At 38.2% G+C, this 16,328-nt stretch overlaps 2 protein-coding genes across 2 annotated transcripts in view; both read left to right on the top strand.

Annotated features, from left to right (window-relative positions):
- Positions 1-3,784, top strand: part of kaznb (kazrin, periplakin interacting protein b) — an 84,208-nt gene extending 80,424 nt beyond the window's left edge. Inside the window, exons 7-8 of the mRNA XM_088005696.1 lie at positions 6-139; positions 1,040-3,784. Coding sequence (XP_087861822.1) covers positions 6-139; positions 1,040-1,210 — 305 coding nt within the window. The 3' untranslated portion in view covers positions 1,211-3,784. The remainder of the gene's footprint in view (positions 1-5; positions 140-1,039) is intronic.
- A 2,621-nt stretch (positions 3,785-6,405) lies between these two features.
- Positions 6,406-15,813, top strand: LOC106924871 (kazrin-A-like). The gene is made up of 7 exons (XM_014998795.2): positions 6,406-7,278; positions 7,379-7,497; positions 8,674-8,905; positions 9,209-9,310; positions 9,973-10,139; positions 10,292-10,388; positions 11,552-15,813. Exons 1-7 carry the CDS (start codon positions 7,114-7,116, stop codon positions 11,711-11,713), a joined length of 1,044 nt encoding a protein of 347 aa, XP_014854281.2. The 5' UTR covers positions 6,406-7,113; the 3' UTR covers positions 11,714-15,813.
- Positions 15,814-16,328: the final 515 nt, after the last annotated feature.

The raw sequence follows: 16,328 nt of genomic DNA, 5'->3' as shown, positions 1-16,328 counted from the left end.
TGTAGCTGTGGTCAGGATCAGCCCCTGCCACACTCGCCAGCCGTCTGTGATCTCTGACGCCTCAGCAGCTGATGGGGACCGCTCGTCCACGCCCAGCGACATCAACTCGCCTCGTCATCGGACGCACTCCCTCTGTAACGTAAGAAATGGCCCAGTAGCCCCAGTAATCCCAGTAATCCCGGTAACCCCAGCAACCCCAGTAACCGCACCTCCGAGGTTTCCTCTCTGCTCTTCCTTTTCTTTGGTTTGTCTTTCTCCGTCCTCTCGGCTTGGTGGCTTCAGTCTGTCTGCTCAATAAGTGGTAATTCAGTTATTTTAAAGAAATACTTAGATTTCCAAGCTCTTTGAATTATTCCTGTTCACGTTTTTGCATCAATCAAAAAAAGTTATGATTTTATAATATGCTGTAAATAACGTTTCTTTTACGGACTTTTTGTAACATTATTTTTTATCCAAAGCATCAGTGAAAACCTGAGTAAGTAAACGGATAAGTTTACCGATAATAATATAATTTAATCAAAGCTAAAGGCTTTTGAAGATTTTGCACATTTTTATATTTCCATTGGGTCTCAGTTTCAATGAAACTGAATTAAAACAATTCTGTCAAGAAGAGCGGGTTGAAGATTTCCCACCATGATCTAAAACCTGATGCCACATTAATTAATCCAATGATGTCGTCAAATTGTTAGAGTAATGAATTGTTCAACTGCAACGCCTGAATAAGAGACGTCGGCGTCTCAGAGGAGACGCCGACGTCTCCTCTGATAGATGATGTTCTCATATGACTGTTTACATCCGCCTCTGTCATGATTTTTAATGACTTAATGGGTGTAATCACGCATGATTTCAATTTAATTTCTTATTTAATGGAAACAATTGCAAAATTTAGGTTTTTTCGACATTAGATGACAAACCCAGAACCAGTCTGTTACCTGGATCCATGAACGAAAACAAAAACATTCACATCAAACTTACTTTAGTAGATGCTGGATGGTTTGTGTTTGTGGGTTTCACTGCATGTCTCCTGTCTCTGTCTCAGTCCATGGAAGACCTAGAAGACCAGAAGCGTAAGAAGAAGAAGGACAAGATGACTCTGGGATCTCTGTCACGGGTTTTCACCCGAGGAAAGCAGCGCAAGTCACTGGACCCCGGCTTGTTTGATGGTACAGCCACCCCTGATTATTACATAGAGGAGGATGCCGACTGGTGAAGCTGAATGAGTGGGTGTGTGCGTGTGTGTGTGTGTGTGTGTGTGTTACATGTGGACACCCCCATGTTTTAACTGTGTGTGTCTGGAGGAAGGAGATGGATGGATTGTGATGAAAACAGAGACTGCTGTCGCCGTAAATGTACAGTACACACCCCAAGAAAAATGTATGTTTGTAAATTAAATGTATATATTTATAGTTGTACATGTATGCATATGTATATATGTTTACATGCATATAAATATATATACAGGGTTATTACAATGCGTAGACATGTTTATGCTGTATTATCTTCTAAATGTCTTCATGTTTTATGTTTTTTTATATAAATAGACTTGAAGGACTGCTGTTTATATGTACATATAGGAGCTATTGTGAAAAATAGTGTTTAAATGTTAATGTTATCTGGGTTTTGTTACTCTATAGTTGCTTTCATCATGGTTTGCAGCATTTATTTCTCTTTTTTTTGCCAGTTTTTAAACCTTTTTCCTGCAACACATCAGGAAGCATTAGAAGAAAGCTTTGGGAGTTTATGTTGATCTGCTTCGTGTTCATTCATATTACACTGTGTGCAGCAGGGAGGGGTTTGAAGATCTCCTGCATTTTATACTGAAAACGATTAGGGATGTCCCGATCGATCATTTCAGGTTCAATATTTCTCAATACCGAGTCAAACTTGGAAGTGACCCAACAACCTGTCTCTGTTGCTGCCGTTCCTCTACCGCTGTGAGATGAGAAACCCAAGTCAACTAGATGAAATTTGAGAAAATTTCAAAATCAAAAGTTTCTGAACTCGGGCGTCAAAGCAGAAAACAGCTCAGCCCTGAACTGTGAAAAGACTCATAGTATTTATAGCTTTATTTTGTCACTTAATTCCAGACTAAAACCAATGAGAACCAGTCCCATACAAGTAATTTTTTTTTCTGAAAAACACCAGTAATACAGAGCCCCTCTCATCATGAGCATGTAAAATATGTCAGTTCTTCACTGTTTTAGCATGAAGTAATGGTATTTCCCATTTCTGACCATTTTCACTAAAACTACTGCTTCAATGAATACAAGTTTTTCCAAGTACCACCATCTTGACAGATTGAAGAACAGTATCAGAGCTGGACTTTTACTCTTCTGGTTTGTTTTGCTTTGCTATTAAAAACCCCCAAAATAACAGAAACATTGTTAGTGGTTGATTAGTTAAAGGACATCTCTACATTTAAAATTACAAATATTAACAAAAAGATTCCTAGAAGCTGGAAAATTCGTAGCCTTGACCTGAAAATCAAACATGGCTTCTTTGCATTTAAATCCTAGTGATTGGTCCAAACTGAAAAACTGTTTATCTCTTTAAGTCTTTAATTAATGCAGGGTAATTAGGTTAGACACATGCCAGTCAAGGGAGTAACTAAAACCAGCGAGTAGCAAAGTACTGAAAATAGTCTTTCTCTTCTGATTATCTTCTGTTTCGACCGTTTGACCGAAAGTGTCGGCGACGACCCAGTTTTACAAGCTAAATTTGCTGTACCGTAATTCCACGACGCTTTACGCAATCTGAAAAATTTCAACGGTTTCTGAAAGGGGAGACGTTGCGCTTTCCAGCCAATATTGGGTTATTACGGTAATTTCGCTCCCGCCGTAGCAAGGAGCATGTGACGAGACACTCTCTTAATAGACGGTAAATTGCGAAAACAACCTGGTTGATATTGAAAGTTCTAGTTGTTAGGGAGAAATGGGCAGTATATATTTACTCACAGGACATTTAAATTACTGCGTACAATTAAAATAGGCAAAGGTGTCCAGGCGGAGAGTTGGAACTTGGGCTCCAAAGGCTAAACTGTGTATGTAGCTGCGGCGACCAGAGAACGAGATCAGCCATTATTCAGACCGATCCGGAGCCCGGACTGGATCAGATCGGAACATCCCTAAGCGTTATGAAAACCACTGGCAGACCAGCAGCCTTTTTATGGAAAGCACAACTGCAGTGAGTTAAAAACACAAATACAGCGCTAGCTTTCCAAACCATGCGCAAAAAGTGCCAAAAGTTTAAGCCTCACCAGCTTTAGCTTAGTCATAGCAGCAGCCATGTAACTCTGTTAATGTCTCGACTCATTTCCAGCTAACATGTGCCAATCTGAGACAAAGGAATGTGCTTTAAATACATGCATGGTCCCTCCGTGTTGCTTTGATTAGATATCTGTTCATTTCCTGTCAAGTAACATGAAAACATCCCTTCTGTGTTACTTTTCCCGTTTTTATACCAAACCTTGCATTACCAATGCCTGCACCCTGACTTACTAAGAATGTTCCTATTTTTGTTTTATTTTTTTGTTCACACCCTCCTCAATTCCTGCAAATGTGGCTCTGATAAACCTGTTAAAAAGCTTTGTAAATTAGGATAACAATACATGCGCAAAAGATGAAATCTATTGAAGTATTTTATTTAAAGAGTAAAGAAAAGATAAACAGAGTTAATTCCTGATATTTATCTGCCTGCAGCTGTTGCAGTCAAATGTTGAGGAGGTTTCCAAGTGAATTATAACTGAAATGAAAATCCTATTTTAAAAATAAAACCAGAAAGTGAACACGTTGTGGCCGTTGTTCTGTTCCATGAGTAATCCTGTTCCTGTGTCTCAGTCTAACGTGTGTCTCCTCCCGCTCCTCCTGCCATTCCCTAATGGCAGCTCCTCCTAAACCAGTGAGTAACTCCTCATCTGTGATTACCAGCTGTCTGTTTCTGCACCTCGGGGATTATTCATATCGCTCATGTCCATTCAGAAAAACACAAGTTTGTGTCGCTGTGCGTTGAGGAGAAAAGAAGGGAAGAAAGAGAGGGAAGGAGTTTGCAGTGAGGCTGGGATTTGCATGCAGCCCTTTGTGTCAGCATGTGGAGACGAATCTCCCTGGATTCGTCGGTTCACAACGAGTCAGTGTTTTTAGTCTTTCTCAAAGGCGGTTAATGGGCAGAAGCATGAGGTTTTATGAATGATCCCTGTGTCTGTAATACATTTTCCTAATGGTAGTAAGTCTTGTCACATTAATCAGATAGTTAATAATAATAATTAACACTTATCTTTACAGTCAGCTGTGAATCTCAAAGCAAATTTGACAAATCTAGATGCAAGTTGACATGTTCAGAGACACTATTCTCACTTTCTTTTAATTAAACAATGTTTGATCATTTCAGTTTATTCAAAAACAACAAAAAACAGAATACATTAACACAAATATTGTAGCACCATCTGGTGGATTTATGGTGTAATCTTTGTATTTAACAAAAACATAAACAGTTTAGCTACGATTGCAGATGCATCTCACTAAATCAAACTATATAAATGTATTTTGTGCTTAAATAATTCAAATTAAAAAATACTTTATTAGAATTTTCCAAAGAAAAATTAAATGGTCTTGTAACTCAGTAATTAAAATTCTTCAGTTATTGTAGATGGTGATGGCTGTTGGCTGTAACAATCTCCTGTAGCAGTCTGTATCACTGTGAATTTGAAGAAGTCTCTGTCCAAAGACTTCAGTAATTCAATTTAAAAAAGCAAAATAATTACATTACAAATTAAATCTCACATAATTGGAATACTACATATGAAAACGACAAGGAATCTAGTGGGGAAATGTCCAGGAGGAAAAGTCACTAAAGGTCATCACTGACTGTTTGGACTGTTTCCCATCACATACACAGTATTGATGTGATGTCACACTTCAGGGAGCTTTGTAGCTGACAGCCGTCTTGGTAGATTCTGTAACTAACTGGCATGACAGTTACTATGTAGTTGCTATGACAACAATAATCAAGCCATGAGTTTAGCACTAGCTCTCTTCTCGTTCCTATCTAACTTATAAACAAGCATATTACTAGTATTATTCAGTCACAATTTTTGAGTACTCTACCCACATCTGTGTAACAAGACACATTTACTGTAGTAGTACTTATTACAGAACTAGCAAAATTAGCTTGGCTAATGTAGCTTTTATCTGCAAGCAAAGACAAACATGGCCTACGTGTTAGTGTACTTACTTTGCCAGTGACCAGAACCGTGTCGTTCACATGAAGAGTTCAAACGTCCTCTACAAAGCCGTTGAAACACTGATTGTAGGATTTCAGGTCATGAAGCTTCTCCATGGTTTACACACTTCTTCGTGTTCACTAGTAGTTAACCATGTAGTGGGAGATCTGACGCAGCGTGTTTTCGTTCTCCGTCTCACATGGGCCTATTCTGACAGCAGCCATTTTGTTGATAGACATTTCTCTTGCACATTGGTCAAGAGTGTCAGTATACTTCGTTTTGTTGGTCTTGAAGCCATGGTTTCTCTATGGTGTGTTTGCGCTGCGTTGCTCACCAAGATGGTCCAGATCACTTCTGGTTCAGACTTAGTGGAAAGTTGAGTGGAAGGATTAAATGTGGCAGAAAAAATGGCTGCACAAGTGACAGGGATGACGGTGACTTTTGGAGAGTTATGAAACAAATTCCATGTAAAAGTTTGGGAGAGACTTGTGACCGTTTCTGGCCCAACAACGGCTGTCAATTGGTATCAGCGCACCCAGAACTCTGCATGGGAAAGCAGAGAGGTATGGTTGGATGGATTGATGGAAGTTTGGGAGAAATCCACAAGGTGGAGACTGCACCAGTAGTCAGGGCTTCACAGACATATCCAGGTCATGGACTAGAACTGTCACATTTCTCCTCTGCTGCACCAGAAACAACGTCCAGAGTGTCTCATCTGGGTCAAGGAGGAAGAGAACTGGAGAGGAACTCGGTCTGAACAGATTGGATTTCATTTTTACAAATAAAAGCCTCAAAGTCTGGAGGAAGAGTTGAGAGGCACAGAGTCCTTGTTGCTTGAAGTTCAGAGTGAAGTTTCTGCAGTCAGTGGCCAAACTGGGTTGAGCTGCACCTAACAGTGGATCATGGACAATATGAAGGCGAGAAACACCAGAACACTGCAGCCAACCTGAAGGACACAAACGCCTCAGCAGAGCCACAAGACGATTGATCCCTACCAAAGTTGGACAGTAGTTACATTTATTTTATTAAGTATTGCTATTCTTAATTTAGTGGAATTTATTTATGCCATACCCACTGTGAGTAACTTCACTGAATGGAAAACAAACATGTTTTAACCAAAAAGTCACCAGACACAGACACACTGGCATAGTTCATACTTCTTATTAAATCATTAACAGAAATAAACTGTTGACATCTATCACTCTACGTGTAATGAATCCAGTGAATTATTAAAATAAATTATTTTTTATGAATATCCTGATTTACTGAGATGCATCTGTTCATAGAAAAATATTGGTATCACTTTATTTGAAGGGGTGTGCTTAACACAGATGACACTGTCATGAACGTGAAGCAGTCTATTTGTTTATGACTGTTTTCACTATAACAGTCATAAACAATGACACTCATAATGCAAGTTTGCATTAAAAGTGTCAATATTTATTAAATAATCTAAAGTTGACACTTTTAATAAATTTTTAACGGACTTTCAATTCAAGTTTGCACTAAAACCTTTGCACTTTAAGTGTCATTATTTACTGAACGCAAAGTTGACATTTTTAATGCAAATTTGAATCCAACTTTGCATTAAAAGTGTCATTAATAACCAAATGACACGTTAGTTAATCTATGAAGACTCTTTCATGGTGTTATGTTCATGACCGTGTTATGTCACAATCCTTCAAATGAAGTGATATCAAAAATCCAGCTCAAACTCCTGGAATCAAAGATCTTACTTTAAGCCTTTATATGTTTATTTTTTTACCTGACATTCTCAGGAGATATTTTTAGACCGTCACTGTGTTTGATTTCCATATCCCTCTGGTCCCGAACCTCTCCTGTATGCCGCGCCCTAACTTCTCCTGACCAACCCAGACTCTGACACACAGCACAGCATGTCGGACGGGGAGGAGCAGCTGGACCGCCTCCAGCAGGCGGAGCTCACCCGCACCACCTGCATGTCCCACTGGAGGGCCGGGGCCGTCCAGGCCTGGATGGAGGTGGTCATGGGGATGCCCATGTACATCCGAGCCTGCTCAGAAAATGTCAAAAGTGGAAAGGTTTGCCTTTACTTTCACTTTCTCGACCTTTCTTTTTGTTTTAGTGAATTTTAAAGTAGCATAACCTTTCTTTAAGAACGTTTTTTTTTTGGCTGTTTAGGTGCTGCTGAGCCTGACGGATGAGGATTTAGAGCTGGGTCTGGGTATCGGTAATCAAATTCACCGCAGAAAAGTTAGGCTGGCCATTGAGGACTACAGGAGAGCAGAGGGGGAGCAGGGGTAAGCAAACGTTGCTTTTTCAGAAATTTGAGATTTTAATGTCTCAGCTAACTTTAGTCTGTGAGAATTATAAGATAAAATCGTCATTCAAAGCTACTTTTTTCCCTGGAAGTCACATTTTAGCTGTTATTAGTCACTTATATTACGCAGTGAATGTACGCAGTTTATTTTTATTTTTTTGAACAAACAACAGCACAAAAAACAATGAGCTTTTTGTATCCTAGCAACGCAAGACAAGATGAAACCAGATCCGGTTAAGCACGCTTCAAAATAAAACACTTCCTCTTTCCAAAATAAATCATGTTTGGCATTTAAATATATTTCACTTCACCTTTTAAAATTATACTATTATGTGTTATGTGAAAAGGGGAAAATATAAATTAATACTTGTAGGAACTATTTCTCTATTTTCAGTTAAATCTCAGAATTCAGATTATTTATTTATTTTATTTTTTGCTTATTTTCTAGTTGATTTATCATTAGAATTTTTATTTAATTTGTTATTTAAAATAAGTTCTTTGGTTAGTAATTCACTTAATTAATTAGTTGAATTCACCTTTTGCTTTGATTGAAGTTTTTTTATTTTTGAGTTAGAGTTTTAGACAAATAGTCGCTACAATACTTTTTCCTGGCTGGTTTTCATTCATGACTTCTTTAAGAAGTTATATTAACTGTTAATATTTTTATTGAGTGAATCAAATAAAAAAATAAAATGGAAGTGAAATGAATTTATATAATCATGTTAAAATGAGTGAATAATAATCATGTAAATGATACTTAACATATAGCTGTAGATAAGTCGCAACATCTTATATATGGAGCACAGATGCTGTCAAATTGTGTGTAAGGCCAAAAATGTAAAATTCATCATTTTCCATGACAGATGGAGGCTAAATATTCAAAAGGTTAAAACAGAGTACTTTTCCTATTCTGCATTCAGCCTTCCTGTTATTTCTAAAATTCTAGGTCTCTCTCACTTTATTTGCCAAAAATAGAAAACAATTTGCTTTTAAGCAGCTTCTTACTCCTCACTGGAACTGAACAGAGTCTAGAGTCTAAGCTTGCTCATCAATAATAAGCTTTTATTTCTGCCCTCGTGAAACTTAATTTGTTTGACTCTGATTCATTAGGTGGAATAAATAGTTTAGTCTCTAATCTGTGTCTTGCCATCCTCAGACTGTCTAAAGCATCTGAGCTGGACCATCATTGGGTCTCGACGTCGTGGCTGAGTGACGTCGGTCTGCCTCAGTACTCCCAAACCTTCCAGACCAACTTAGTGGACGGTCGGGTGCTGAACTCGCTCAGCCGCAGAGACCTGGAGAGATTCCTGAACATCGGTGACCATTTCCACCAGACCAGTCTGCTTCTGGCTATCCAGCTCCTGCAGATGCTCAGCTTCGACAAAGAGGTCAGGTCACGGACTTTGCTACAGTGGCTGACTGTTGGTGTGAATAACAATGAAAATTTTACTTTTTAAAAAAATCACATAACTGTACAGCAGACAGGAAATTCAACCAAAAAAGACACTGATTAAATATCTCTCAATCCTTTAAAATTTGAGAGTCAAGGACCAAGGTTTTAATTTTCAGTTCACATTTGTGTTTGTTGGGTTTAACAAATAAAATTATACCGATGTGTCACCAAAGCCTGACCATGATTTCATTAAATACATTCTTAAGAAGTCACTTTTTTTTCTTTCCTTTTTTTCAAGGCCCTGCAATTACGGCGCTTAAAATGTGAGCATGAAAACCGGGACCCGCTGGTCTGGACGTGTCACAGAGTGATGAAGTGGATCAAGGACATAGACCTCAAGGTAGGAGCAACCCCACACACCACCATTGTTTACCCCACACACCACCATTGTTTTGTAACTGTAGACCTTCACAGGATATTGAAACTTTTCACCTTTGTGATATAAATGCAGCTCTGTAAAACACTAAGAGCCCATTGCACTGAACCCCATTGAAAACCTCCTGGTTTTTCCACCAAATATTGATTTCTGAATTCTTCCTGAGTTAAAACATTCGTGTTGTTGTTTCTAAATGAATATGAACTTGTTTTCGTTGCATTATTTGAGGTCTGAAAGCTCTGCAATTTTTTTTTTTTTTTTGTTATTTTGACCATTTCTCATTTTCTGCAATTAAACACTACATTTTTGCTTGGAATATCACAGACATGTTGTCAATAGTTCAGCGAATAAAAGAGCAAAGATCATTTGACTCAAACATAAACCTATAAAGAGTAAAATCAGGGAAACTGATGATTATAAGTGATCTCTTAATGTTTTTTACATAGCTGTATTTCATCAATCTATATCTAAAGTGTAAATGTTAAACTTTTCATCTCCCACAATAAATAAATACTGGATTTGAAGCTTTCTTTTCCTGGTATGGTCACAGTGACATCACTGTGTTGTGCTTGTTAGCATCTCAGACACTTTTATGTGACACATTTCTTCCTCATTTTTCTCTGTAGGAGTTTGCAGAAAACCTTCAGGGAAAAGGCATTCACGGTGCAGTAATGGCTCTGGACCAGTCCTTCGACACAGAGGCCTTGGCCAACGCTCTGGGAATCCCCAGCAACAAACACATGCTGCACAGACACCTGTATGAAGAAATGAAGTCGCTCTCTGCCCCGCTCAGGTAGCATAAACACTCTGCCCCCTGCTGGTGGCGTTCATCCCTTCAGCACTGTGCAGTAAATAAATGATTTATTAACATTGCTGCTAGTCTGGAATGTCCCATAAATTCTTCTGTGTTGTTAATCTCTGAATCTCTTTCCTCTCTGTCTACAGTAACACAGAGCAGGGCTCTGAGGTTATCAGCTCTTCTTCACCTGTGGCTGTTAACCGCTTTGCTGATGAAAGGTCCTCCATCAGGAGATTAGGAAAGGTACCTTGTCATTTCTCACCTATCAGTGAACGACTGGCCCGCCGGTCTGAAGTCCAAAGCTGAAGTCACTGGTTCCTTTGTGCTTGTTAAACCACAAACATTGCTAACAAGAGTACAATGACAAATTAAACACCTCAACCATTTAATTTTAGGAGATTATCTCAAAACCCACAAAGGCTTTGAGATTGGAGTCAGTTTTTTCTTTGTTTCAGCAGAGAGAAGATAATCTGGAAATACCTCACTGTTCTACGGGAACATTTAACCTGCACAGTTAGTGCTTTTCATCCACTAACCTTTTAGAATAATTAAACTGAAGAATAAATGAGAAACAGACATGAACATCATTTTGGAAGGTCATTGTGAGTTTATGAAAATACTGCGTTGAGTTGGAAATGCACCCAGTTCACTCTCTGTAAATTAAGTTATCTCTAGTTTCCACATTTAATATAAATATTTTTTTTTCCTTTTTGTATCAAGTAAAAGAAAAAAAAACATGCAAAGACCTTTTCAGACACAAACCAATTGAAATTAATACAAGAAGCTTTTCAACTCGCCAAACTACCCCCCAAAACTTTAAGCTTGAAATATCAAGTCTGTCACCAGAAGGATTGAGTTATTATCAGATACTTCAGATAATTAATCATTTTTACCACTCAGCTGCATTTTATATAATTTTTGCTCTGATACAAACCTTTCCAACCCAAGGCTGATGACCACGCTGCTGTTCGGGTGAGCTTCTGCAAAGTAGAACAAAATGTCCCCAGTGGTGCAATGGTTTGGTGAAATGGTGGTGAAGGTCCATGAAGGCAGCAGACTTATGCATAATGAAACTATAATAGTAAAAGTTACTTGTTAGTTTTGTCTTTTAAACTGGACTAATATTATTTACTGTAGAAACTAGACTAAAATACTTGGTAAGTATAGCTTTCAGTACTACTACCACAGTATTCAAACACAAATTTAAAACATAAATGGACAACATCTTGTAACTGCTTTCATCTAAAACAGAGAAGACAAAATCCTTAACTGAAAATATTTTGGAGAGAAGTCTTTTTTTCAGACAGCTGACTAGCAGTCTCCAGCAACAGGTTGGGGAGGGACTGCCTTGAGTCCGGAGGAAAACAAACAAATAAGCAGTTTAATTTCTTGTGCCTTCTTTTCAGAGTCCGCTGAGGCTACGCGCAGAAAGCCACTCTGTGGAGCGTGGCCTGGGTTTCCATGGCAACTGTGGCTCTCTGCCCAGAGAGGCCAGAGTTCACGCCGTTCCCCGCGCCAAAGGAAGCCCCATGCACACCTTCAAGAGCGTCGAAATCACCAACGTGTGAAGGAGCCGTGGAGGCCTCCTCTGTTTGCACTGCCGTTGGTTGGAGCTCTTCTAAAGGTGTAGCCAACGTTATTCTGTAGATCAGATCTGCTTCTGTAGGCGGGAATAATGCACCTCAACAGACCTGATGTAGCTGTTGTACATTGATGAATTGTCTAAAGTCATTTTTGTTTTTTAAGTTATAGTTTTTTGACTGAGGTTTATATGTAATTAATAAAAACAAGCAGAAATAATAAAAAAAAGCTCAAAACTGCACTCAGTGCCCCTGTGATGCCTTATGTAAAAAGTCTCATGATCTCAGTGCTCCTGTCTACTTCTTTATGTGATCTGAGGTATGTTGTTATGTTTACATAAAACTTGTACATGTTTTTACATTCATAGATTAGAACAAACGGGTTGATTATACTGTTTAAAAGTCTGTTTATTTCTCTTATGGTGCCATGTTTGCTAGAAAAATTAATTTGTGGATTGAGCAGCGTAGTTGAGTAAGAAGGCCCCTGAAAACTCGCCATATCCTCCCTCACAATGCCAATCCTATTTATTAGATATGGTTATTGACGTTTGGGAAAACCAAGAAACATGCCAAATTAATAATTTATTCTTACACTGCAGTGAGATGCCTTCCTGTTCTTCAACAAGGATTTGTTTTGGGCATGAACCCAAGTCAAACCCAATTCAGTTGAGTTTATTTACAGCATGTAGCAGAAAGTCACAGGTCAGTTCATTATTCGTTTTAAAAGTTTCTGTCTAAGGAAACCAAGTTGAATATATTGAGTCACTGACTTGCAGCATTCTCTCCTTTTAGACCAACATGTAGCGACAGTCATTCACATTGTGTCGCAATCTCTTATACTGAGCATGCATGTGGCGACAGTAGAGAGAAAAAACTCCCCTTTAACAGCCACGACTGACTGGCTTGTTTGAAAATACATAGCATACGCACAAAAAAAGAGACAAGCACTGATCAAGAAGTACTTTCTACATAAGAAAAAATTTAAAGGAAGTAGTAGCTTTTTAGTGGCTTCATCTCGGAGAGAAAAAAGTCGATTTTATTTAATTTGAAAGCAAAAGCTCACTCGGAGACAGAGTTAAATAGGGAGGTTTATCATCTGTAGAAAATGTTTTAAGTTTTGGCAGCATTATCTCAGCCAAATTGAGCGCCAGACCAGGTGTAGCGTCTATGACAAGTGAAAAGCTGAGAGAAAATATGAAGCTAAAAGCTGAATTAACAGCAAATAATGTAAAATTGGAGAGTAGTAGGAGAATGTAGCAGCTAGAATGATGAAATATGGTCATTACTGTATGTCTTCCAGCAGCCTAAACCTTTAGTAGCATAGTTAGAGAGATAGATCGGGGAAACCTAAGTCGCTCTAAATATAAGCTTTATCAAAAAGGAATGTTTTAATCCTGGAAAATTAAGCCTTTAAGCAAACAATCTGTCTACTTTTAAGTAGATATAAAGACTAAACAGGAGACTGATAACTAAAAGATCTGCCTCCCATTTTACTTCACTGAATAACCTCAAGTGCTCCATGGGGTTCAAGTTTTAAATGCCGGCTGTTTCCTCTCCCAAATTTTGGATGTAGAGTCCAAAAACCTGGCTCTGTTGGGGCGAGCATCAACTTCTTTTAGGATAGACTTCACTTCCTTGGAGAGCAGATACAGCGGGCAAACCAGTGGATTGCCGCTGGTTTCAGATTGAATCCATTGATGACAAACTTTGTTTTTAATTGGGGGAGGTCGTCATACTGCCTCTGATTGAACCGTCATACTGAGCTTTGCTGCTTAAACCCACAAATGTAGAACATGGAATTAGGGGAAAAGTTTTAGCGTGTACTAGGCTGTGTTCACACTGCAGCCTGAAGTGACACAATACCTGCATCTGATCTTTTCATGACACTCTGAACAATGCGACCCAGACCACCGATCTTTTTAAATGTGACCTGAATCTGAACGTCATTGATACTCGACAAACGTCACTATTGTGCGTCCTGATACGCGCAAGGAGGAAGAAAAAACAACAACCATGGCTGATGGTAATGAGGATTAAGTTGTTAATATGCTGGCTCTGGTCGGATAGCAACTTTAACATCGTAAACTATGCTGCACCGTTAGCATCCATGCTGTAATCTATGTGTGACGTTATTGCGCCCTCTACTGCGCATGCGGGTCACTTTCAGGTCGTTAGCAGTTCACACTGAGACTACAAGTCGCATATATTTGGAAGCGTGAACGACCACGGCAAAAAATAAAATAAAAAATTTAATTACTATTTGACAAAAAAAAAATCGGAACTGGGTCACTTAAGGCTGCAGTGTGAATGTAAAAACCCAGAATGTATTGATTTCATTCAGAGCACAACAAAGGAGGTATTTTCAACCTTTGAGTTGGAGGACATGGCAAAAAAAAAAAAAAAAAAAAGAGTAGGCGTGTGTTTACAATCTGGCCATTTGTTAATCATTTTCGTAGATCTTCGCTCCAGACAGAGTAGTCACTAGTTTTAAATATTGGTGCTGCTCAGAGCAGTACTGTTGATGATTAGTAACCATTATGATCCAGTATTTCATAAACCGTCAGCATGTCTAGTGTGACAAATAACTGAAGAGCTACAGAAACTGATGTATGTTTACATAAGCATTGACCGAAACTAGAATGTAAACTGCACCCTGACGCCGTGGATTATGCTCTTTGTTATTTAATTAATAGGTTTACCAAACTAGAATATTAAAGTCCATATAGGTTTCAAATTACCTTAAGGTTCACAAAGGTTGTCAAAGCAACAATCCCTCATGCATAAACATCTTATATTTTTTATAAAATTGGGTTAAATCCAAAAAGCAAAAGTAGATTTTGAATTCCAATTGTCTCTAACACCATAGCACCGTAATAATTTAATCAACAGCCACGTTTTATCATCTAGTTTCCTTATTTTATTTTGTTTTTTGCTTTGATCTTTCAGACATAAAAAATAGCAGCAACCTCCCTCATGAATGGACTGAGAATAATTAAAATCAAAGAGCTTTGGTGAGATTAGCGGAAGCATTTTTTACCACCTCAACTCATTATGTGCTTTATAAGAACTCAAATCAGATGACAACTTAAACTTAACCAGAATCAGAAGGTGTAAATGTTCAAAACTAAAGGTTCTGCAATCAAACTTTAAAAAGCTAATAAAAATTAAAACCATCTGATCCAAATCTATCAAATCCAGCAGTAAAATCTGCAAAGTACGAACAAAATGGGTGACAATGAAGTGTTAACAGATGAGTAAACATTATGATAAATACTTGCTTAATAACCGTTTGTCAGCAGGTTTTTGTGAGTAACATGAGCTTCCTGAAAATACTACGAAGCATTTCCAGGACGTGTCTAAATATAGGTCTTGAGCAATATTTCTCCAGACTTTTCTGAAGGTCTTTCAATGTTTTTCTTTGGACTTTGGCTTCTATGAAACTGTAAAGACTCTTAATCTGAAGGGATGAACCAGGATGTTGGTTAGAAATAACAAAAATCTTAAAATCTGACTATAATAATCTATGTAATATGTGTCTAAAGGTACAATATTGAAGGAAATTAATTTCAGTTTCACATGCTGTTGTTTTGAATAGCGCACGTCTCCAGTGTCGGGATCATGGGTGTGGAAGTCAGCGTTCTGCTGAGTCAGCACAGTGTACTTCACCCACTTTCCTCAGCTTGTAAGCAAATATTAGTATCATGTGATTTTCATGTAGAGGTAGAACATGAATATGAATGAAGCCAAAGAATAAAAAAAACTATTGATCAAGACCTTCAGGCTTCTTTGATGCAAAGTATAGAGATATCAGGGGTATATTTTTACATCTACATAATGTAATAAGACAGTCTTTGTTTTCTAAATCTGTTATAGTCCATGGCTCTTATCCAGTACATCAACGCTAATTATTGTGTTTTTGCACAAATGTAAATTATAATAAAATTTTCTCTCTGAATTTGACGTTTGCCATCTGATAAATTTCACGGTGGTTTGGTTCTAAAAGTTATAATGTATAAACCTGAATGTTCTTTACATCCTTAATAAAGGCAACACTGCTGTTTTATTAATAAATCGGTTGCAGAGTTGGATTTTGCTTGCATATTTGTGACAATATGAAATGTTCTCAGCCCACGCTGCCCCCTCATGTTCTGCAGAACCGGTTCGGCTGCCAGATTCGAGGCGTCGCCTCCAGTCAAACAGCAAAAACTGTTTAAGCGGGAAGATCGGACGAGTCCGAGCCTGTTCAGAGGGATAAGAAGGAAGGATTTCACATTGTGTGATTGTTTTTTTGCACACAGACTAACATGGCCTGGACTTTAATAGTCCTCTCCAAACTGTCAACATATTTCCTACATGTTGCAATAACTCCACTAACACCGTATGTAAAAACTAAATCCTAAATGTTGGCGTGAACGTTAGCACATGTTTACAACAATGTGTAAATCTAACACAGTTTTTAAAATTTCTATGAAATAAACTTCATTCTTTAGATTTGTAACCTGAAGATATGTGATTTAAATCTCAAATTACTGTGGAAACTTGTTCAGTAGACCAGTTTGGGAAGATTGGATCTTTGATTTTCCAGCAAGTTGGTAACTCTGTG

This window comes from Poecilia mexicana, unplaced genomic scaffold, assembly GCF_051168715.1.
Source record: "Poecilia mexicana isolate PSO_F unplaced genomic scaffold, ASM5116871v1 scaffold_5, whole genome shotgun sequence".
Lineage (NCBI taxonomy): Eukaryota > Metazoa > Chordata > Actinopteri > Cyprinodontiformes > Poeciliidae > Poecilia > Poecilia mexicana.
The sequence above is the reverse complement of the archived record's forward strand: the minus strand, read 5'-3'. Positions and strand labels throughout refer to the sequence as shown.